Source organism: Otolemur garnettii, unplaced genomic scaffold, assembly GCF_000181295.1.
Source record: "Otolemur garnettii isolate 467f Iridium unplaced genomic scaffold, OtoGar3 scaffold00165, whole genome shotgun sequence".
Taxonomy (NCBI): domain Eukaryota; kingdom Metazoa; phylum Chordata; class Mammalia; order Primates; family Galagidae; genus Otolemur; species Otolemur garnettii.
This window is the reverse complement of record NW_003852560.1, coordinates 3,463,367-3,484,634: the sequence shown is the minus strand read 5'-3', so window position 1 is coordinate 3,484,634 and position 21,268 is coordinate 3,463,367. Positions and strand designations below refer to the sequence as shown.

At 39.5% G+C, this 21,268-nt stretch overlaps 1 protein-coding gene and 1 pseudogene across 1 annotated transcript in view; both read left to right on the top strand.

Annotated features, from left to right (window-relative positions):
* The window catches only part of RYR2 (ryanodine receptor 2), a gene marked incomplete at its 5' end in the record, with an annotated part of 583,561 nt that overhangs the window by 468,280 nt on the left and 94,013 nt on the right, over positions 1-21,268 (top strand). The window contains 7 exons of the mRNA XM_023519246.1: positions 5,237-5,407; positions 6,889-6,948; positions 10,379-10,513; positions 13,611-13,723; positions 16,601-16,697; positions 18,795-18,898; positions 20,433-20,484. Coding sequence (XP_023375014.1) covers positions 5,237-5,407; positions 6,889-6,948; positions 10,379-10,513; positions 13,611-13,723; positions 16,601-16,697; positions 18,795-18,898; positions 20,433-20,484 — 732 coding nt within the window. The remainder of the gene's footprint in view (positions 1-5,236; positions 5,408-6,888; positions 6,949-10,378; positions 10,514-13,610; positions 13,724-16,600; positions 16,698-18,794; positions 18,899-20,432; positions 20,485-21,268) is intronic.
* LOC111728519 lies at positions 4,939-5,046 on the top strand (annotated as a pseudogene).

Genomic DNA, 21,268 nt, shown 5'->3' with positions numbered 1-21,268 from the left:
GCAAACCAGAGGAGAAATGATCCCTGGCATCCAGGCAGGGGATAATTATTGTTCATGGAGTGGCAGCTCCAACATTAGAAGAGAATGTGAAATAGATTGAGGCCAGCAGACTGACTTTGGATATGGTAATCAGGGAGAACCACATTTTGACTTAAAGGAAAACGTACGTAGCTCATGAGGCAGCGAGAGGCCAGTGCATATGCAATGGGCCATACTGTGCTTAGGAGAGTGACCACGTGTGTGCAGCGTGGACGTCCTGCTCTGCTTTTGTGAGGGATGTGTTTAATCATGGTGATGGCAGCATCAAGGGACTATTAGTGTCCTTGTAATCAAATTGTTAGTTTAGGCCAGTGGCTCACTCCTGTAATCCTAGCACTCTGGGAGGCCAAGGAGTTCGAGACCACCCTGAGCGGGATCTAGACCCTGGCTCTACTAAAAATAGAAAAAATAGCCAGGTGTTGTGGCAGGTGCCTGTAGTTCCAGCTAGTTGGGAGGCTGAGGCAAGAGGATTGCTTGAACCTGAAAGTTTGAAGTCACTGTGAGCTCTGATGATTCCATGGCTCTCTACCAAGAGTGACAGAGTGAGAAAAAAAAAATGACAATCGTCAGTTTGCATGTGATGGACCTGAATGCATCCTAGCGCTTTCTCTTCGGAGGACCTTTCTCTTCCCGCCCCTCCCAGGCCCTTGGTCGGTTCTGACAGAGGGCTTGGCTGTTGTTCTGCAGCTCCTATGCGACTTCTTTAGACTGTCTGTTCTTCAAGGACAGGAAACTTATTTACTTGGTAACTCCAAAGCTCAAGACAGTACTTAGTGCAGAGATGCTACTCAGTTAATATGGATGAGTTAAATTAAATCTTGACTTTAAGGAATTCAAAATTTGGTCGTCAAATCAAGGCTTTTTGGTGGGTCTGGTTTTACTTTGCTTGGACTGACTCACCGTGGCAGTGGCACAAAACGTAGAGTGTTGCTGCATTGTATGCTAGCATTACTGAAGTTTTTAATTTCATAACTTGTTCTAAAAACACAGATAGCATTTATTACAGATTCTCTGTGTTTATTTATAGATGCAGAAAAACACAGTGGATTTTCCTGTTGCTTTGTGGAATGGTACCTCATTTTTTTTTCTCAAGATTTCATTTCCTATTGAAATGTTATCATTAGCCTTTACCATGTAAAACTAGGATGAATTTTATAATTATTATAGCTAAAACATATAAAAGAAAATATTATTATTATTATTTTTTGAGACAGAGTCTCATTATGTTGCCCTTGATAGAGTGCTGTGGCGTCACAGCTCACAGCAACCTCCAACTCTTGGGCTTAAGCAATTCTCTTGACTCAGCCTCCCAAGTAGCTGGGACTACAGGCGCCCACTACAATGCCTGGTTATTTTTTTGTTGCAGTTGTCATTGTTGTTTAGCAGGCCCAGGCTGGGCTCCAACCCGCCAGCCTCGGTGTATATGGTTGGTACCCTACTCATCAAGCTACAGGCGCTGAGTGAGAAAAATCTTTTCTTTTTTTGAGGGTTTCTTTTTCGGTAGGTGATTTCAGAGTAGGAATGTTAGAAATATTTTTGTAAATTTGTACTTAAAGTCCATGCAATAAACAGAAAAAATTAAAAGTGTGCCTTGTTCATACCATGGGGTAGGACCTTCACAACCTTGAGAGGTAGACAGACCAGGGGCTGGCTTTGCCATTTGGAGCTATGATCCCTTGACTCATCCTAAACCCCATTGTCCAGATAAGGAAAATGTCATGATACTTGCCCTGGTGGATCTTTGTAAAGATGAGAATAATGTATACTTTGTACCTCACGGATCATAAGCACACAACAAATTTTAACTAATACTGTTGTAGTAACAAAATGATAATGTTCTCCCATCTTCCTCTTTCATTCTCTGCTCTCCGCTCTCTGCCATTTCTTCCTCTCCCTTCTCTTCTCTCTTTAACATGAATTAAATTTTTACTTGTATATCCTAAAAATATGATAAAGTATAAAATGCTACTGACTATCTAACAATGACACACAGGATAAGTACTTGGAGAATTTATTAGAGGAGTAAATGGCTAGGGTAGCCAAAGATTTCCTAGAGAAGTGAGGATTTGAATTGAAAGATGGGTCGTTTCTCGATGGGTCATCAGGAAAGATTGAAGAAGCCAAACTAATATCCCGTTTCTTCTGGCCCTAGAACTGTTTAGTTGAAGGCTAATAGGAACTCTTAAGAATAAATAGTCTTCTGGAGGTTTTTCTTGCCTTTTTACTGGTCCTTGATTGGATTAAAGCCTATTTTAGGTGAAATTGTTAGTCTTGTTTACGTGTGTGAAGGGAGAGACAGAGATGGATGGATTGGGAAAGGAGTCTGGTGATCTCACTTCCTCCTTCTATACGCCCATGGACTAGCCGTGTTGTTACATATTTATATCTGATCCGAATGTTAGGGCACAGATTAAAATAGTATGAAAATTCAGTAGCTTTGGCCATTCTGTTTACATTATTGAACAGCTCTTATGAGCAAGGCCCAGTGCTAGGGTTTTTTGTTGTTGTTGTTGCTGTTGTTGTTTTTAATTGCTGGGAATCCATTGAGGGTACACAGAAGCAGGTCACATTAATTCCTTTTGTTAGATAAGGACCCTCTTATATTTGTGTCCCACCCCCAAAAGGTGAGGCACATCCCTTGACCCTCTCACACCCTCCCTCCTTCCCTTACTCAGCTCTCCCTATCCCTTAATAATTAGAGAAATGCAAATCAAAACCACCCTCAGATATCATCTAACTCCAGCAAGAATGGCTCACATCACAAAGTCTCAAAACTGCAGATGCTGGTGTGGATGTGGAGAGAAGGGAACACTTTTACACTGCTGGTGGGACTGCAAACTCATACAACATTTTTTGGAAGGCAGTGTGGAAAATCATCAAAGGACTCAAGCTAGACCTCCCATTTGACCCTGCAATCCCACTGCTGGGCATCTACTGAGAAGAAGAAAAAAACCTTTTATCACAAGGACACTTGCACTAGACTGTTTATTGCAGCTCAATTTACAATCGCCAAAATATGGAAACAGCCAAAATGCCCACCAACTGAAGAATGGATTAACAAGCTGTGGCATTGTATACCATGGAATACTACTCAGCCACTAAAATAGACGGAGACTTCACATCCTTTGTAGTAACCTGGATGGAGATGGAACATGTTATTCTTAGTAAAGCATCACAAGAATGGAGAAATAAGAACCCTATGTACCCCGTGATAGGTTTTGAATAAGAAGGGACAAAACAAGTTTGGCCATGTCCTAATGGAGCTCCAGAGTCTGCTGGAGGAAAGAAATACCAAATAAAAAACCAATCAGTGTGTACACAAGAAAATGTGATTCCTTGTAGGTCTCATTTCTTCTTAATAACAGGGATATTACACATAAATGTTCAAAGACTCACTGACTTCTCTTTCCACTTCCCCGATCACCCGTGGGATAGGGAGGGATTACTGTTTGTACAAGTACGAAGTCACCTGGTACAAAGTCACGTGTCTAGCGTGTTTCAAAATTGAGCAATTTACAGTCGCCTTTAGTGATTATTTAAACTGTTTTTGTTAGATTATCACTTAAATATTTATAAATATTGAAACAGGTAAAAGCTCCTTCTGCTTATACAAAGGCAGATACCGAAAGAACTTTACAAATTAAAAATTAAGGAAAACCCTAACACCAACAAAATTTAGATGTTAGTATATTGGAAGGTGCTTTGCTGAAACTAAATCACCAGTGTTAGCTAGAGGTATGTTTGCATGATTTGTGTCAATTTGTTTAATTTTTAAGATGATGGATTCCCATTCGGGTAATTATTTTTTATCATTTTGGTTATGTTTATTTTTGGAAAACAAGCTTATTTTAAAGCATTGATTCATTATTTTCATGGATTAATCAATTTAATAGTATAGATAGTTATTCATCCAGCCTGTCTTTTTCTAACAAACTTACTGAGAATAATCTCTTACATGTTGGTACATATTAAAATGGAATCCATGCAATAACATCATTTTAGAAAATAAATATGATTCTGCTGAGGTTGAGAAAGTTATAGGTTTGATATATCAACATGATATATGTGATTATATATATTTTATGATATATTTTTAACATAACATATAAGCTATTATTATTGTTGCTAAAACTCCATTGTTTCATTAGTTTCACTGTGCTGAAAAGTTTCAACATTATGAAACTTAGAGTTCACCTTTCAAATGAAGCCAATCTCATTTGTATATCAAATCCTGTTTTCCTTCTTTCCCAAGGTGATTACAATATGTCATTATCATGAAACTATGTTGCAAGTTTGAATTATCGCTACAAAATAGTCAAAGTTTGAATTATTGCTACAAAATATTCACCGTGTATAAAGTAGCGGCTGTGTGACAATTATTTTAATTTTAACCTTAGAACTTGCCCTCATAATAGAAAAAGAATCCTCCTCACCCAGTGAAAATTAGACTCTGTCATTGGAGGTGACCCTGTGGCACCAGCGTAAGTCTCAGAAACATCACAAGAGATCCCTGAAGTAGTGTGGCAGCATTCAGGTGTAAACTGGTTATTTAGAGAGTCCTGAATATTTATGAGAATACTGATTAGTATATTATTTCTTTTTCTGCTAGACAGGGATGAAGGCTCTGGGAAGGCGAGTTGCACACTATATAAAAGAAAAATCTATTTTATAATGATTGTATGTGTATTATTACATATCCATACTATAGGTGTATATATATATTTCAAAGCCAGCATTTGTCAAAAAAAAAATAATAAACTCTTTATTCTTAAACTTCTTTCTTATAACCCTTGAAAATTAGAAAGCAAACAATATCTGAAATTACCCTTGGGATTTTTTGTATTTTTCTGCTTCCCTAGAATTGCACTGCTCATTTCCCTTCTAAAAATTACCTGGACGATTGCTTCTCGGCCTTTTGGCTAAGATCAAGTGTAGCGTCTGTTCTTATCCGTTTAAAAATTACATGGGCATGCATACCGGTGAGTTATAATGACCTAGGGATCTAAAAAAGTAGGGCTTAAAATTAGCGAAAGATGCTAAGAGGGGAAGAAAAAATCATTCTCAGAATAGTGAGATCTTTAACAATAGGGACCCACGGAAAATGAGGAGGGCCAAGCAACTGCCAAGTTAGAGAAGGTTCCGAGTGGCACATGTGGGAAAATCAGGCACCATCCCAGCGCTTCTCTCTGTCCCGCAGGCAGCAGTTTCTGATCAGGAAAGGAAGAAGATGAAGCGTAAAGGGGACCGGTATTCCATGCAGACCTCTCTGATCGTCGCGGCGCTGAAGCGGCTGCTGCCCATTGGGCTGAACATCTGCGCCCCTGGGGACCAGGAGCTCATCGCTCTGGCCAAAAATCGATTTAGTCTGGTGAGTCTCCTTTCAGCCCAGTAATGATCATCCGGCCTCCTGACTCTCTGCCGTGCTACTGCTTCATCTCATTCCCCAGTGTCAATATTTCATTTGCATTCAATGTTTTACCAAGCAGTTTTCCTGCACAGGCCTCAGGATGGATTCAAAGACTGCAGACTTTTTTTTTAAAGGCCATTTTTATTTCTAAGTTATGTTAATCACTTCCAGGGCACATTCAAGAACCAAACAGAAAAGACACAAACAAACCTCTGATAGTGGGGGGAAAAGGGAATTCACATGAACTCCTGTCTAGAATTTGTGATGAGAGATATATTGACATTTAAGAAGGGTGATTTTTCAATGTTAGAAGTGTAATATATTGTGCCGATTGTGGTTAGATAAGGTGTTGACTTTTAAATCAGCCACTGTTTTCCTCTGCAAGCTTCGAGATTTAACTTTTTAAGATTTCTTTAGGTCTTTTGTTTTTTTTGTTTTGTTTTGTTTTGTTGCCATTTTTGGCCAGGGCCGGGTTTGAACCTGCCACCTCCAGTACATGGGGCTGGTGCCCTACTCCTTTGAGCCACAGGCACCGCCCCTGTTTTTTCCTTTTTATAGCTATGCAGACGAGGATTTCAAAAATCCAAATTGGAATTACTATTTTATGTTTATGCAGACGGGAAGGTGTATTCTCTCTATTCCCAATTCATGGAGAATCACGGAAGCGTCTCTCCTGATGTGCAGAGTTTGACACATTCAGAGGAGTGAACTGAGGGGAGATTGGGGGACTGGGGCCTTGATGCAGCTCTCCTGGCCGCTCTGTAACACTTGAGTCTCACGTGTGTGCTCCTTCCTTACCAGACCCTGGAGAACATCAATAAGGGTTAAAATGACTCTGGAGATTTGGAAGAATGCCGAGACAATACTTGCCTTTGAGCCCTTTCTCTTTATGTTTTTTTTTTGTTTGTTTTTTGTTTTTATTTTTGTTTTTTGAGACAGAGTCTCACTATGTCACCCTTGGTAGAGTGCTATGGCATCACAGCTCACAGCAACCTCAAACTCCTGGGCTTAAGTGATTCTCTTGCCTCAGCCTCCCAAGTGGCTGGGACTACAGGCGCCTGCCACAGTGCCCGGCTATATTTTTTTGTTGCTGTTGTCACTGATGTTTAGCAGGCCTGGGTCAGGTTCGAACCCGCCAACTTCAGTGTATATGGCCGGTGCTGTAACCACTGTGCTGTGGGTGCCGAGCCCCACCCTTCCTCCTTATGAAATGCAAACTTAATCCCACTGAGATCCAAGGTACTTGCTATGGAGCTAGAGTGGGTTGTTGTGTTTCAGCCTGTAGCAGTATCAAGAAATCATCTGAAGGAGAATGTCCCAAATTTGTGGCACGAACTTTGATGAAGGTGTTTGCCACACATACACTATTTGGAAAGAGGTGTGCGTTGCTTCTGTTGACTTTTGAAACTTGATCTCTTTAGATAACATATATTTCTTGACAGAAAGATACGGAGGATGAAGTGCGAGATATAATCCGGAGTAATATTCATTTACAAGGCAAGGTAAGCCCATGTTTAATCTTAAAGCACGTTTAGTATCTATAAGTTAGTTAATTCCTCTTTAGAATAATGCTACAGATGATGTTACTTTAGCCATTAAAGTCATGAAACTATATTATCCTAATCACTCATTATCTTACTTGCAAAGCCTTTTGTATTAATATCTCCCCCAAATAATAAATTATATACATTTTTATAGACCAGATAGTCGAACAAGGGGGAGAGTGTCACCAGTGGAAATAAAGATGGGATATATTATTTGTACAGCTTGGTTTGAAGCTCATCTGGACACAGAACCAGGTATCTCTGAGAAATTGAATTTTATACCGAGGGCTCAGGAATTAAATACATATATTTAAAAGTCATCACTATAAAGAGATATCAAGAATCGTGGTAATAGAGGCAAATAAGTTTACCCACAGAGTGGATATATATTAACGAAAAGAAATATAGATAAAACCAGTATAACATCTAGTATTTAATGGTGTGTGAAAGAATTGTACTTTTCACAGTGCAGTGAGCAGTTACCATTATTTGGACAATTTTTCATTCATTTCAGAGAATAAATAATTCATTGTTTATAGAAACCATCATGTAATTTAAGAGGTCAAACTATTATGTTGATGCAGCTTATTTGCGTCTATTATGGTGTCCCTTCCAAGAATTTTTTTTTTAATTATGAAAATGTTCAAATGTCAAAAAGTAGTAACCATATAATGAATTCCTGCCTTTCTGGGTATTAAAATGTCTCTTTCCAAAGAGGCAACCCATATTCTTTTACATGGAGTGTGGTATAAAGGCCAGACACACTTTCACAATATTTACTGTGCACACATATCTAGTGGAAATGTCATGTGAATTTTAACATGTCCTCACTCATACGTCCGGCAATCCCTCTCCCGGTGCAGGAGATCAATTCCTATTAGAATATGTTCTCTTTTCACATAGCCAAAAGGGTTTGAACATTTTGTAAAATGTTCATAAAGCCTCCGGTCGAACCTCAAGCAAAGAGTTTACACTACAAACATTTTTCCCCTTTGGGGAGAGGCACTAAGTATTTTTACATACCTGGGTGTTTCAGGAGATTACGTATCCCCAGAACGGGTATTGGGGATCCCCAGGGGACCGCAGACCACATTTGGAGAACCACTGACCTGGTACAGTCGCTACTTAATTAGGGACAGGAAATATTCAATACCTCATAAGAAGGGGTCTGTACTAGTCTCAGGAAAGGCTCAAATAAAGATGGTTATGACTTGGATAAGCAGAAAGAAATTCTTCCATTATATTCTAAAGGTCACTTAGAGGAACACTTTGGACAATTTAGATTATGTATTGGGAAGAGAGGGAGAAAGGGAAAAGCAAAAAAGGAAACGAAAATAAAGAGTCAATGAATATATGTTTATCCTGAAATTTTATTCTGTCCATTTTTGTGCTAGGGGTTCAGCACGCCTATTAGGGAGCTGCACGGACTTCAAAAAAATTAGTTCTTTTGTTCCTAGTTCCTCCTTGAATATATTATCTTAAGATTGTAGGACTGGTCATCTTGGGGCTGGAGGAGTAATTTTATGTCACAGAAAGTAAAGATTCTACTTTATTCAATATATTTACATATTAACCAGAACTCAAAATGCAGTTTGAAATCTAGAGGTACGATGTATTGCCTGCTTGTGGAAACAGTATACGGAGGAGAGCGTGTGATTTTACCAAAGGACGTGCTGTGTACAAGTTATTCACGTATGAAGCTCTCTCTCTGTTTGCCTGTAGAGAAAAATTATTTTATTTTATTTTTTTTTAAAGACAGAGTCTCACTATGTGGCCCTTGGTAGAGTGCCGTGGCATCACAGCTCACGGCAACCTCCAGGCTCCTGGGCTTAAGTGATTCTCTTGCCTCAGTCTCCCGAGTAGCTGGGACTACAGGTGCCTGCCACAACACCCAGCTATTTTTTTTTTCTTGCAGTTTGGCCAGGGCCGGGCTCTAACCTGCCACCCTTGTAATATGGGGGTGGCACCCTACTCACTGAGCCACAGGCGCTGCTCTGTTATTTTTGATATCTCCAACTATGCTTTCTCGGGCTAGGAATTCTGAAGTTTTAGACGTATCCATTTCTGCTTTAAAACATGCAGTCTTCCATTTTCAAATGGAGATTATTAAGCAGAAGAGAAGGAGAAGTGGATTGCTTTGCCAGGTTTTTCCTTTTTTTTTTCTTGCAGTTTTTGGCTGGGGCTGGGTTTGAACCTGCTACCTCCGGCATGTGGGGCCAGCGCCCTACTCTGTTGAGCCATAGGCACTTTGCCTGTTTTTTAGTGACACACTCACCCTTCCTAATTTCTTTGAAGTGACATGCTATGCTCCCTGTTGAGACACTTGTATTTGTCAGCTTTGTGACTCTTCATACTCTGCCTAAAAAGCGTGACACTTCAGATAGGTATTTCACCAAGGAAATTTGACGACATTAAAAAGTCAAATGGGTATACTCTTTAAGGATGAGAGTATGATTTCAAAGACCCCAGAGTATTCTGTTTCAGTGAGAGCAAGACCTGTTGTAAAGTCCCTGCATTTATAGGTCAATGTGATCCTGTTCCAGTGCCTGTAATAGCAAACATGGAAATCATTCACTAGTCAGAGTGTGAGTGAGGAGAGTAAGGTCCAGGGTGGCTGTACGCCTTTCCTTTTCCTGACTGTCTCCAACTCACCCAGAAGCCCTCGTCACCACCCCACTGTTTCAGGAGATCTTCCCAGCCACCTGCAAAGTAGGTCAAATCTCGCGGTCCTTGAGATTTCTTTCCAGTAGCACTCACCCCAAGTGGGATGTTTCTTCAATGTCTGTCTTCCCCACTCGATGATGAATTTCATGAGTGCAGGGACCTTATCTGCCTCTCTGCATAGTATTCTTTTGTATCTTGGCTTTTTTTAATTGCATATATTTAAGGTACACAACCTGATGTTCTGATGTACACTTCCTAGTGAAATGTGCTGTAGTTCAGCATATTAACATAGCCATCTCCCGAGGAGCCTCTGAAATCCACTCTCTTGGCAAAATTTCAGTATGCTATACAATATTATTAACTGTAGTCACCGTGGTACATTAGTTTGAACTTCTGCCTCCTGCGTAGAGTTTTTCTTTTTTCTGGATACAGTTTTTCCCTCTGTTGCCCCAGCTAGAGTTCAGGGCAACCTGTGCTCAAGCCTGTGCTCAAGCGATCCTCCTGCCTCAGCCTCCTGCGTAGCTGCCACTGCAGTCATGAGCCACCACACTCTGCTAATTTTTTTTTTAATTTTTTTGTAGACATGAGGTCTTACTATGCTGCTCAGGCTGGTTCTGCATAGTGTTTTAACACTGGGATCCATTCAATAAATATCACTGGAGCCATTCTTCTCCTTTTTAGATTGCAACCTGGTATTTTACACACATTTCTCTTTGTTCTGCAGTTGGAGGACCCTGCGATTAGATGGCAGATGGCTCTATACAAAGACTTGCCAAACAGGACTGATGATCCTGCAGATCCGGAGAAGACGGTAGAAAGAGTATTGGACATAGCAAACGTGCTTTTTCACCTCGAGCAGGTCAGATTCTGTATTGATTTCATCATATTTGCCTTGACCACATAGAACATTTTTAAAAAGAGGATGTGTGTTAATTTATTAACTATAGGTCAGAAAACATATGTTCAGCGTATTTGCCATAAAGATATGCGAACCAGTTGTACTTAGTAGCCAATAAACACAAGGGCTTATAATTTTTGTAACAATATGTAATAATGAATTTGGGGAGATTAAGGCCATTGTCTTATTGTCTTTTTCAAAATATTTCTACAGTTATCCAGATTACTTAATTCTAAATCATTCTAACAAAAAACTCAAGAGTTATACTTGATTTCAAATATTTTATGCCGATACTACTTTCATTATTTTCCAGAACAATGTGTTGGAGATATTCTCATTTACTGGTTGAATATTTCAAGTGTTTTCTTTTTTTATCACTTGCTTAATCTTTCCTTTTACTAGAGGTACTCTTAAAGTAATTTTGTTTGAGATCAGGAACAAATTACATTTGGAGAAAAGCAATGCCTTGATATTAAACTCACATGAGGAAAGTGTTTTTAGATAATTTTCCAGTTGTATCCTGTGTTACATTACAAAACTCAGTGTGTGTTTAATGTTTCTTATTTGGACAAGGATTTCCAAAACAATAGCCAATGTAAGTGATTTATAAATGTCATAGAGTTGTGTTTTCAGAATTATATCCATGTGTAGATATTTAAGAAGATTATTAATTGTTAATTAAATGGCTGTTAGATGGTAATATTTGAAGCATTATCAATCAGAGGGTCTTATTTTTATAAAAGGGACCCTCTGGCTTAGGAAATTCCTGCACTGCAGAGACTTCTCACGAAGTGCATTCAGCAAATGACCCCAGTGTGAAGGAGCTCCCTGTGGACCCAGGGCTGTGACCTGTCACTGGGCCCTATGATGGTGTCTGCCTGACCTGGTTATCTTATAAGGAACACACAATAACAGGATGACCTGAGACATCTCAGGAAGTTTGCCACCTCAATGTTTTGAAACACAGTTTTTAACTTTGTATCTCCTGTGGCCATATTGAACATATTAATATAGCAATTGTAAACATTTTTCTAGGATTCCTGTTTTATAGTATCTGTGCTCCTCCCCCTGCCCTGGCTAGTTAAATAACATAAGGCTGTTATCCGATGTAGGATCTTTTTAATTTCCTTCTTACTCAAATGCTCCACGTAAGGGTCCGGAACCTGTGGCCTCCAGATCCCCAAGGAAAGCCACTCAACCAAATTCAAACTTCACAGAGAAAAAAAAAATTCCCTTTATTTGTTCTGTAAAATTTGGATTCAGTCAAAAGATGGGACTCAAGGATCCAGAAGGCCACGTATGGCCCCAGGCTGCAAGGTTCCTTACCCTTATAATATTCTCAGGAAATATCAAATAAATTCAATCAGCAGATGACCAGGCTCACGGTAATGCCATTTTAAGTAATTTATATAAAATCATAGAGTTGTGTTTCCAGAATTATATCCATCTGTAGATATTTAAGAAGATTATTAATTGTTAATTAAAAGGCTACTAGATGGCTATTTCTGGCAGCATTCCTCTGTCATAAGTTTGTAATTCTTCCTGGTTTCCATACCCATATCTAGATTTGTTGGAATGAATTTAGATATATTAACCAAAATCTGACCACATCAAGATGGTCAGGCAGTTTCAAGGTACATCTTGGTGTTCACTCTCAGATCACAGGTCTTACAGATAACTGTTTACTCGACTTATAGGAAAGTCCACTATATATGCCTTTAACGTATGATAAATTGACCGGCCAAGTGAGAAGCTTCATGATGGTGGGAACGTTTCCTGCTGTGTTCTTTACTGAACATTCAGTGCCTGGGCTCTTAATGTGTGTTTGTTCACTGTCACCTGTGCTGTCTATACATAAAAAGTTCCCATTTACAGATTCGGATCTCCAACCACAACTTCAGATTGAAATGTGTTGGATCTAATAAATAACACTATTATTCTGTTTTTATCTACCATGTTGAAACTTGGTAACTAATTGTTTTTTTTTTTTTTTTTTTTCACTTAATACACTCATCAGCAAGAAAACCGAAGCGGGTATTTGTCCAAAATATGTTTATCGATCCTATGGGAAGAAAAGGGTCCCAGATAGAAGTGCTTTTTGATTGAAAAATTTGTTAAAATCTCTAAACCACTATTGTCTCAACACCGTTAGTATTTCCTTTAGTCACTATTACATTTCTATTTTGATCCTCTACTGCTAAGAGTCATAAATTTGGTTTTGCTTTTTTAGCTAACAGAACATTTTTATTTCTTTCAGAAATCTAAAAATACGAACTGGAGATATTACAGTCTGGGAAGTACAGTGACCAATTGCCTAGAGATTACTAATTCATTTAGAATCCTGTGTTGGGATCTGTTACTTTCTAATCCTTATAATTGATCTCTTTATCTTCTAGAGTTACAAATACCATTAGTTAAATACATAGCTTGCTTGCTTCTTTATTACAACTTCTGAATTCTCATTTGTCGTTATCTAACAAAATCGTGGTACATGTTAACATTTTTGCAAAATTACCTCCTCTTACTCCTAATACTGTGTTCACAAGCCCTGTCATCTCTTCATTCTGTTCTACTAAGGAATAGTAGATTTTCATTAGAATTTTGACTCTATCTGAGTTTATTGCTGTAGCTCTTATGATAAACTTGATTAGAATGGCTACATAAATAAGAATAGGGTAATTTTTTCGGAATGGGCAGAAAAGATGTTTGAGAACCATAAGGAACCCTAAAGAAACAGAGAGAAGTTTGAGAGGGAGGCATCGTGATTTTATATAGAGTGGTTTATATTTCTTCCGTGGTGGAGATGACACAGCTTCTGAAATACACACTATTGGGAAAATAGGATCTTTTTACTGAGGAAATGATGTAGCCTTTAACACTATCTAAACTCTAGCTCTGGGTAACTCTTAGGATACAGATTTTGCCATAATGATTTTATGGTATTTTTGAAATCGGGATTCCAAATGCAAGTTACTTACAAGGTGCAGCTGTTTAATAGTGTCTGTTTGAGGGTCAACTGGGATATAGATATTTATTTATTTGTGTCCTTCTGTTCCAGGTGGAGCACCCTCAGAGGTCTAAAAAGGCTGTTTGGCACAAGCTGCTCTCTAAACAGAGGAAGAGGGCAGTCGTGGCCTGCTTCCGAATGGCGCCCTTATATAATCTGCCAAGGTCAGAAAGTTTATAATATTTATGATAGATTAAAGTTGTTTCTCCCCTATAAGTGACAAGGTACCTGGGATTTACAGTACCTAGTCTAAGACGGGCAGAACAGATCAGTGGGTTCTTCTTGTGTAATATTTGACTAATTTTGTTGGGTATTTTCGGAGACCTGTGATCTGCAGTGTTATCCTTAAATGACTCACGTGCTGAGGATTATCTGTCTGGTCACATACATGAGGCCACACAGAGTAATTAGGAATTCATCTTCAGTGTCACACTTTCCTTAATTTGGCTCCCGGCCTCTCACCTTCAGATCATGTTCTGGGTTGACGGACGGATGTTCACAGAATGCTTAGAAGTGACCTACTGTGTTTATGTCACAGTAACTGTTAGTGATTGCTATTGTTTTTATAGTTATCAGCATTTGGGTTAAGGAGCTGTTATGTTATGGGACTGACTCTGGGAAATGATGTAAGTAAATTTGACAGGCCCTCCGCTTTCTCTTGGAGATACAGCACACAACTTGTTAACAGAGAATTGACCTGATATATTTAAGTCCGGCTGGATGGCCTGGGTACCATTTCTGCCTTCCTGCAGTTCTTCTAAGAAACTGTGCTCTTTCCCACTCTGAAATCCATACACCTTGCATCATTTCTGGGTCTGTCAATCAGGACTCAGCTTAGCTACATCTCTTTTTGGGGAACATTTCGGACCAAGCCACGTCCTTGGACTCCTTACAAGCTGAAGGCTTCCTCCTCCGTTTCCAAGACACTTATACATACCTATAGTTGGAGCCATTTCCAACAGTGTTGGGGCAATTTCTCTGATTCAGACTTTGAGATTCTTCAGAGTTTTGTTCTCTTCTATAATTTCAGCATTGGGAAAAGTGACTGGCACACTGACATTTGGTGCATGTTGGAGTGAATGAATATAAGGCAGGGGGAAAAACAAACAAAAAACCAGGAGAACATCATGTTCTCTCTTTTGCTAAGGCAGCTGGATTCCCTGCAATCATGTCGCACACATGGAGTCCTCAAACCATGTGCTTCTTCTAATTCTCTGACACAATTATGGTATCACCGTCTAGACGAGGAGTCCTCAAACTATGGCCCGCGGGCCATATGCAACCTGCCTAGGACATTTATTGGCCTGCCGGGTGTTTTTGCCGCCGCTGCCTGTTTTGCTTAGCAGCTGACTCATCCTGGGGCCTGCAGTCTGGCCCACCAATGGTCTGAGGGACAGTGAATTGGCCCCCCATTTAAAAAGTTTGAGGGCCGCTGACTAGTCAAATAGAATATTAGCTGAATTCATCTTCTCATTCCTTTGCGGGTCACTCCTATACGGTCATTCTCCAGGTCTTACCACTTTTCCTTTGAATGACTTCACACCCCCCCCTTCCCTCCAGAGCCACCTGTGAGAGTCACTGGTTCTTTGCCTTGTACCAAGTTGATGGCAGTGGATTTGAAATGCACGTCTACAGGGCCACAGAGTTCTCTCTCTCTGGCATCAGAGAGCATCCATTCTCTCTAGTGTGCCATTTTCAAAATGATATTCCTTATTCCAGGGGTTCTTCAGCCTGACACTTTTAAGAGATATGCTTAAATGCACTTAAAAAATAATCAGGCCTTGGGTAGCGCCTGTGGTTCAGTGAGTAGGGCACCAGCCCCATATACCAAGAGTGGTGGGTTCAAACCTGGCCCCGGCCAAACTGCAACAAAAAATAGCCAAGCATTGTGGTGGGCACCTGTAGTCCCAGCTACTTGGGAGGCTGAGACAAGCGAATCGCCTAAGCCCAGGAGTTGGAGGATGCTGTGAGCTGTGACTCCATGGCACTCTACCAAGGGCAATAAAGTGTCTATCTCTAAAAAAAAAAAATAATAATAATAACAATAATCAGGACTCAACTTATTGATGAGAATTTCTACGAGAGCCTGGCATGTGTGCTGTTTAAAGCTGCACAGGGGAGTCTGGTGTGCCCAGAAGACTGAACTCATCCTTTGGCATGCCTTTTTCACGTGTAGGAATTGATGGTGGTTTCTAGCCATTCCAGCCACTTTGTCACTTCCTCCACTTGGTTTTCAAGGCCCGTCCTGCACCTGTGTGTCATGTCTCCTGAGTCCTCAGCCCACTTGTATTATTATTAAGCTCAGCTTCCCAACTCCAGGGATCTCAGGACGTAAGAAGCACTTACCCCCGTCTCATTCTGGCACGTTTGATACTCTTGTGATGCTCCCTGATTGCCATAAGATTCGTTTCTCTCTTGTTCACATCTGTCATTAGCTCCATGTTGAGTTTTACTGTTTCTTCTAGTCTTCACTGATCTTTTACCTCATAGCTGGCCATTTATGATCAGGGGTCCAGGGTTTAATCTCTGGCTATACAATCCCATAAAGGTCGCTTAGTGTGTTCTGTTGTGGAATCCCCAGGGCTGGTTTCTGATGTGAACTTGAACACAGAGCAAGTCTTTTTTGGCACTTACTGCATTCCTCACCAAGAGCCACTGGCTGGGATCACTGCTGCTCTCTGATGAACACCTGTCCAACACACTTTTCATCTTTTATCTCATGCTAAGTCTTACAAAACTTAGATGTAGATGAGGTTATCCTTGTTTTACAAATGAGAAAAGTGAGACCTTCCTGGGGAAAGCTGACTAACTTGATCAGTGTTATAAAGCTCAGACATGGCTTGACCAGAGTTCAGGTTGGAGCTGATGTGTTCTGAGAAAGCTCACTGTATTTGCTGCAAAGTATTATCTTTTAGGAGGAAAATCAAGCACAGAAAGTTTATGTTATCTTTTTTAGTATATAGATACTCCAGAATAAAGCACTACTCAATACCTTTTTATGTTTTGTAAACCCGTTTTCTGAAACTGTGCTTATCTTTTAGGCATCGGGCTGTCAATCTCTTTCTTCAGGGATACGAAAAGTCTTGGATCGAGACAGAAGAACATTACTTTGAGGATAAGCTGATAGAAGATTTAGCAGTACGTTTTTAATGGGGTGATAAAATGAAAAAGGGTCTGGACTTGGTGCAGCAGTGTTGATGTGAGCAGTTATCATAGACCATTGAAAGAAGAAACATTATTACATTAGGTTAGGAACCTTTTAAATCTTAGTTGTGACTACACTCAGTGCTTATGGAGAAACTCACTGTCCCTATTTCCAGATGTCACCAACATCAAGTAATTCAGAATTAAAATGAATAACACACCTATTATTAGGTAAATATGAATCAGTTATTCTTCGAGGTTCTTCCTCAAAGCATCTTTAAACACCTCTTAGAACCAGGTTCAATTATAAACAGCTGAAATGTAAAGACGTTATCCCCCCAAGATAAGCTAACGCTTAACAAAAAGTTTCTGATTTTTAAAAAGAAACAGCTCAAATAATGATAGACAGGACACAGAAGAGATCGCCATGGTAAATATGGTGGATGAGAAGTAGGAGTGTTGTCTGACCGTGCTGAAGAGGAGACTGTGATCCTGAGAGCACAGCACAGGGGGGCAATCCTGCAATCTGGTCTGAGTCAGGGCCCCTTTTAAAAATCTGATCCAAGCCATTTTCTCAGGAAAATTTGTAGTCATTCTCATAGAACATTACAGGCGAGGCAGAGGTCATGATTCCCAAGCTAAAGGTCTCATGTCTAAAGGTTATTTTTTAAATTTACAGATTATTAGAGAAGGTAATGGATAAGCTCACCCAGTTATTGCATACCAACCTGAATGTCCCCATATTTTTAAGATGAATTTTATTTTTCTTTAAAAATCAAAACACATAGAGAATATTTGAAGGCCTTGTAAAAATTTGGTGATGCAAATTTGGTGGTACAACATTAAGTCTTAAACTAAGAAAAGACACCATACATAGAGAAAATCAGTCAGAATGAGTAAGTCGGATATATAAAACTCATTAAATCATGCAACAAAAATCGGGATTAGTTAATTTTGCCATCAGTATAAATTTTTAATAATGTTCCTCACTATTAAAGTAGTGTTAAGTTTTAAAAGTATCTGAAAATGAAAAAAATATATATATATCAGTGGTTCAAGAATTAGCTCATTTAGTATTCTCTGCTTGTCATTCTTTGTGTAGGCAAAAAGAATGTTCCACTTGAAAGGCAGTTTGCATTGTTATGTGGACTAAATTTTTATACTTGGGTGACAGCATTTTATTCCAAATATTTGTTAAATTGAGCCCTCTGTAATGCTAAGATTTGTCTAGCAAATATACTCTCAGATGGTTATAATTCTGCTTATAAGAATGATATTCAGGATTTTAAAATTATTTAAGTTGGACGGTGCCTGTGGCTCAGTGAGTAGTGCACTGGCCCCATATACTGAGAGTGGCGGGTTCAAACTCGGCCCTGGCTGAACTGCAACAAAAAAATAGCTGGGCATTGTGGTGGGAGCCTGTAGTCCCAGCTACTCGGGAGGCTGAGGCAAGAAAATCACCTAAGCCCAGGAGTTGGAGGTTGCTGTGAGCTGTGTGACACCATGGCACTCTACCGAGGGCAATAAAGTGAGACTCTGGCTCTCCCAAAATAAAATAAAATAAAATAATTTAAGTTATTCCTGCCTATAAGCTTTTTGGTCAAATTATTAAATATCTGTTTTAAGCTGCATAGTTTTTCATTGATAATGTAATAGGTATATGGGGGTCATGATGGAATTTTTAAGATACACAAAAATCAAGAAACATAAAATTTGCATGGATGGAAACAAAGGAAGTCCCCCCAGCAACACCAGTAAGTCCAGCAAGGTGAACCTTGCAGGCTTAAATCAGAAAGGACGCTGGTGACTGTGTTTCCAGATATAAAGGGCTAGAATGGACCATAACATAGTCTGTCTCCAAACCTTCCTAGTGACCCGTGTTAACACCTATTACATTCATGTTACATATATTGTATTATCTATCTTATATACACACAACACACATGCATACATTCACACTTCCATACAAATACATATAGAGCTTGTATCATGCATGTAAAGTCCACACACAACAACAACAGGAAATTGGTCCTGGATCTGAGTGAACATTTCTTTCCAACGTGAAATTTTGCAAACTTGACTTTTTTATAGAAACCTGGGGCCGAACCTCCGGAAGAAGATGAAGGCGCTAAGAGAGTGGACCCGTTGCATCAGCTGATCCTTCTGTTTAGCCGAACGGCTTTGACCGAGAAATGGTATGGTTGGGAGGGTTCAGATGGAAGTAGAGGAGAAAGATGGAAACTCATGTCTGAGTATTCTGTGCTTCGTGTACTCGTGTTCCAGTCTCATCTGGTTCTTGTTGGAGGACAGAGTTGTTCAAATGTGACCTGTCTGCCCTGCAGCCATGGGTGGACGTTGGTCCAATTTTAGGCGTTAGTACCTACCTATGAGTTCTAGTTTTCCTTCACAAGTTTGCGACTAGCTGATTTAGTTGATTCTGGTTTTTCTTAGAAATGGTGTTCCACTCCATCATAAACAGCCGTTATAAATAAAACCCAAAAAAGAAAAAGAAAACAAATCATTATCCAGTGTCAGGAACGTGTGGACGCTGATGGTGACCCAACGTTTCCTGGGTACATGGTATATTGTTTGGTGGGTCTTGGGTCACCTTTAGGGGCTGGGTGAGCCATCATTTCAACTTGGAAATAGCTCTGATCTATGTTAAGGGCATTGCCCATTTCTTTGTTATTTTTTTTGAAGCCTTCTGTGGTCTCAGTCAGACAAATTTACCAAAGCCACAGGGGGCGCCCTCTATGGAGTTAAAGGCACTGTTGGGCCCAATGATCAGTGTGCTCAGCAGCTGCCCAGAGCAGGTGCACTGCCTGGGTTGGCTGTGTGGAGAGGACCTTGCTGAGCTTATGGCACATTGATCTGTCAGGTGAAAGAAATCCCGCTTTCCCAGGTGCCTCACCCACTCCCTGCAGAACCTGGAAGATAATTTGATGTTCAACCCATATCTGCATAAATTTTCTCACCACTTCTGAAGAGTTCATTTGACCTCTTTGCATGCCATAACGGTATACATTTCTCCCTCTTAGCTGTTGTGATCCATCTTTCTCTCACTATTTCCCTCCCTCTCTCTCTCTCTCTCTCATTATTTTTTAACTAACAAAATCATCTCATCCCTAAGCATAAAGCAACTCTGTCTGGCATTGTCAGGTAATGAGGTATTTCTCCTAAGTGAATTTTTCTCATGGCTCAAGTTTAAAACTGCTAAAATAACCTTGAAAATTTTAGGTATTTTTTTATGCATTAAAGTTTCCATACTTGTGAAAAGGCAATCATAAGCATATTCTGACCTTTCTTAATTTTTAAGATGCATCGTTATGGTCATCTTATGTTTTAGCCGTAACATAGTAATTTGGGGAGTCTCTCCATCGCTTGTCAAATTTCACTCCTGAGCCTCATTAAAATTTGCTTGTTTCAAATTTTGTAGTCTGAAGAAAATTAAAGTTATTACATTTGGGTGTAAATCAAAAGATCACTTATTCTCTGAGAATTGAAGGCCCTTCTTTGAGGTAAGATGGGATGGCAGTTTAGGAACCCTGATATATTTGCTTTCTGATTCTAGAATATTCCTGAGTGATTACTGTTGTCTCTGATTTGTGTTCCTTTAGTGCTTAAAAGGTGTACTTCTTAGAAAAAAGATTATTTTATGCATTGATGATCTCTTTACATATGATTAGCCTTCTACTTTAAAATTGATGGTTGTTTACTTGCTTTCCATAGCAAACTGGAGGAAGATTTTTTATACATGGCTTATGCAGACATTATGGCTAAGGTAAGTAAGTATCCTTTCTGATTTTAATGTTTGATTTTATTACAAAAAGTCCCTGTCATTTGGAAAAAAGATAAGAATGTATGTATTTGTGGATGAAAACTAAACATTGATGAAAAACAAAAAGAGCATTAATAACAACTTTTCACTATTGCATGAATCTCTGCTCTAACTTCCTCAACAGGTAACCATTGCATCCCACTTTAGATTTTTATTTACGGGGAGCTCGCTGATTTTCCAAACATTCATTCATTCAGCAGATATCCACCGGACATCAAGATACTGGAGATGACATGTGAATAGGAAAGAAGGGCACACACCACACCTTCTTGGAGTTTGTCTCCTCATAGGGAAGACAAAATTTAAGACAATAATTACAGAAAAACTCTGATCTATTTAATGGTAGAGGAACTATCAGAAGTGTTGAGAACAGGTTGCATTGCATGGTTGTGAGAGCTGCTTAAGGAAGGTTTTGTTAAACCACGAGTTGGCCATGCAAAGGCAGTAACAGCTGACATTGCCGAATATTTATTTCATTTGCTCCTCTCAAGAAAAGAATGAGCAAGGGAATTAGTATAAAAGAGGACTGAGGTTTAAGTGAGGTCTCTAACCTGGGTACCATACACTGAGATGGGAGCACCAGAGTAATTACAGGCCTGGAGTGAGGTTTGAGTGAGGTCTCTAACCTGGGTACCATACACTGAGATGGAGCACCAGAGTAATTACAGGCCTGGAGTGAAGAAGGAAGATGACAAAATCAATCTTCAACAGTTTTTTTTTTTTTTTT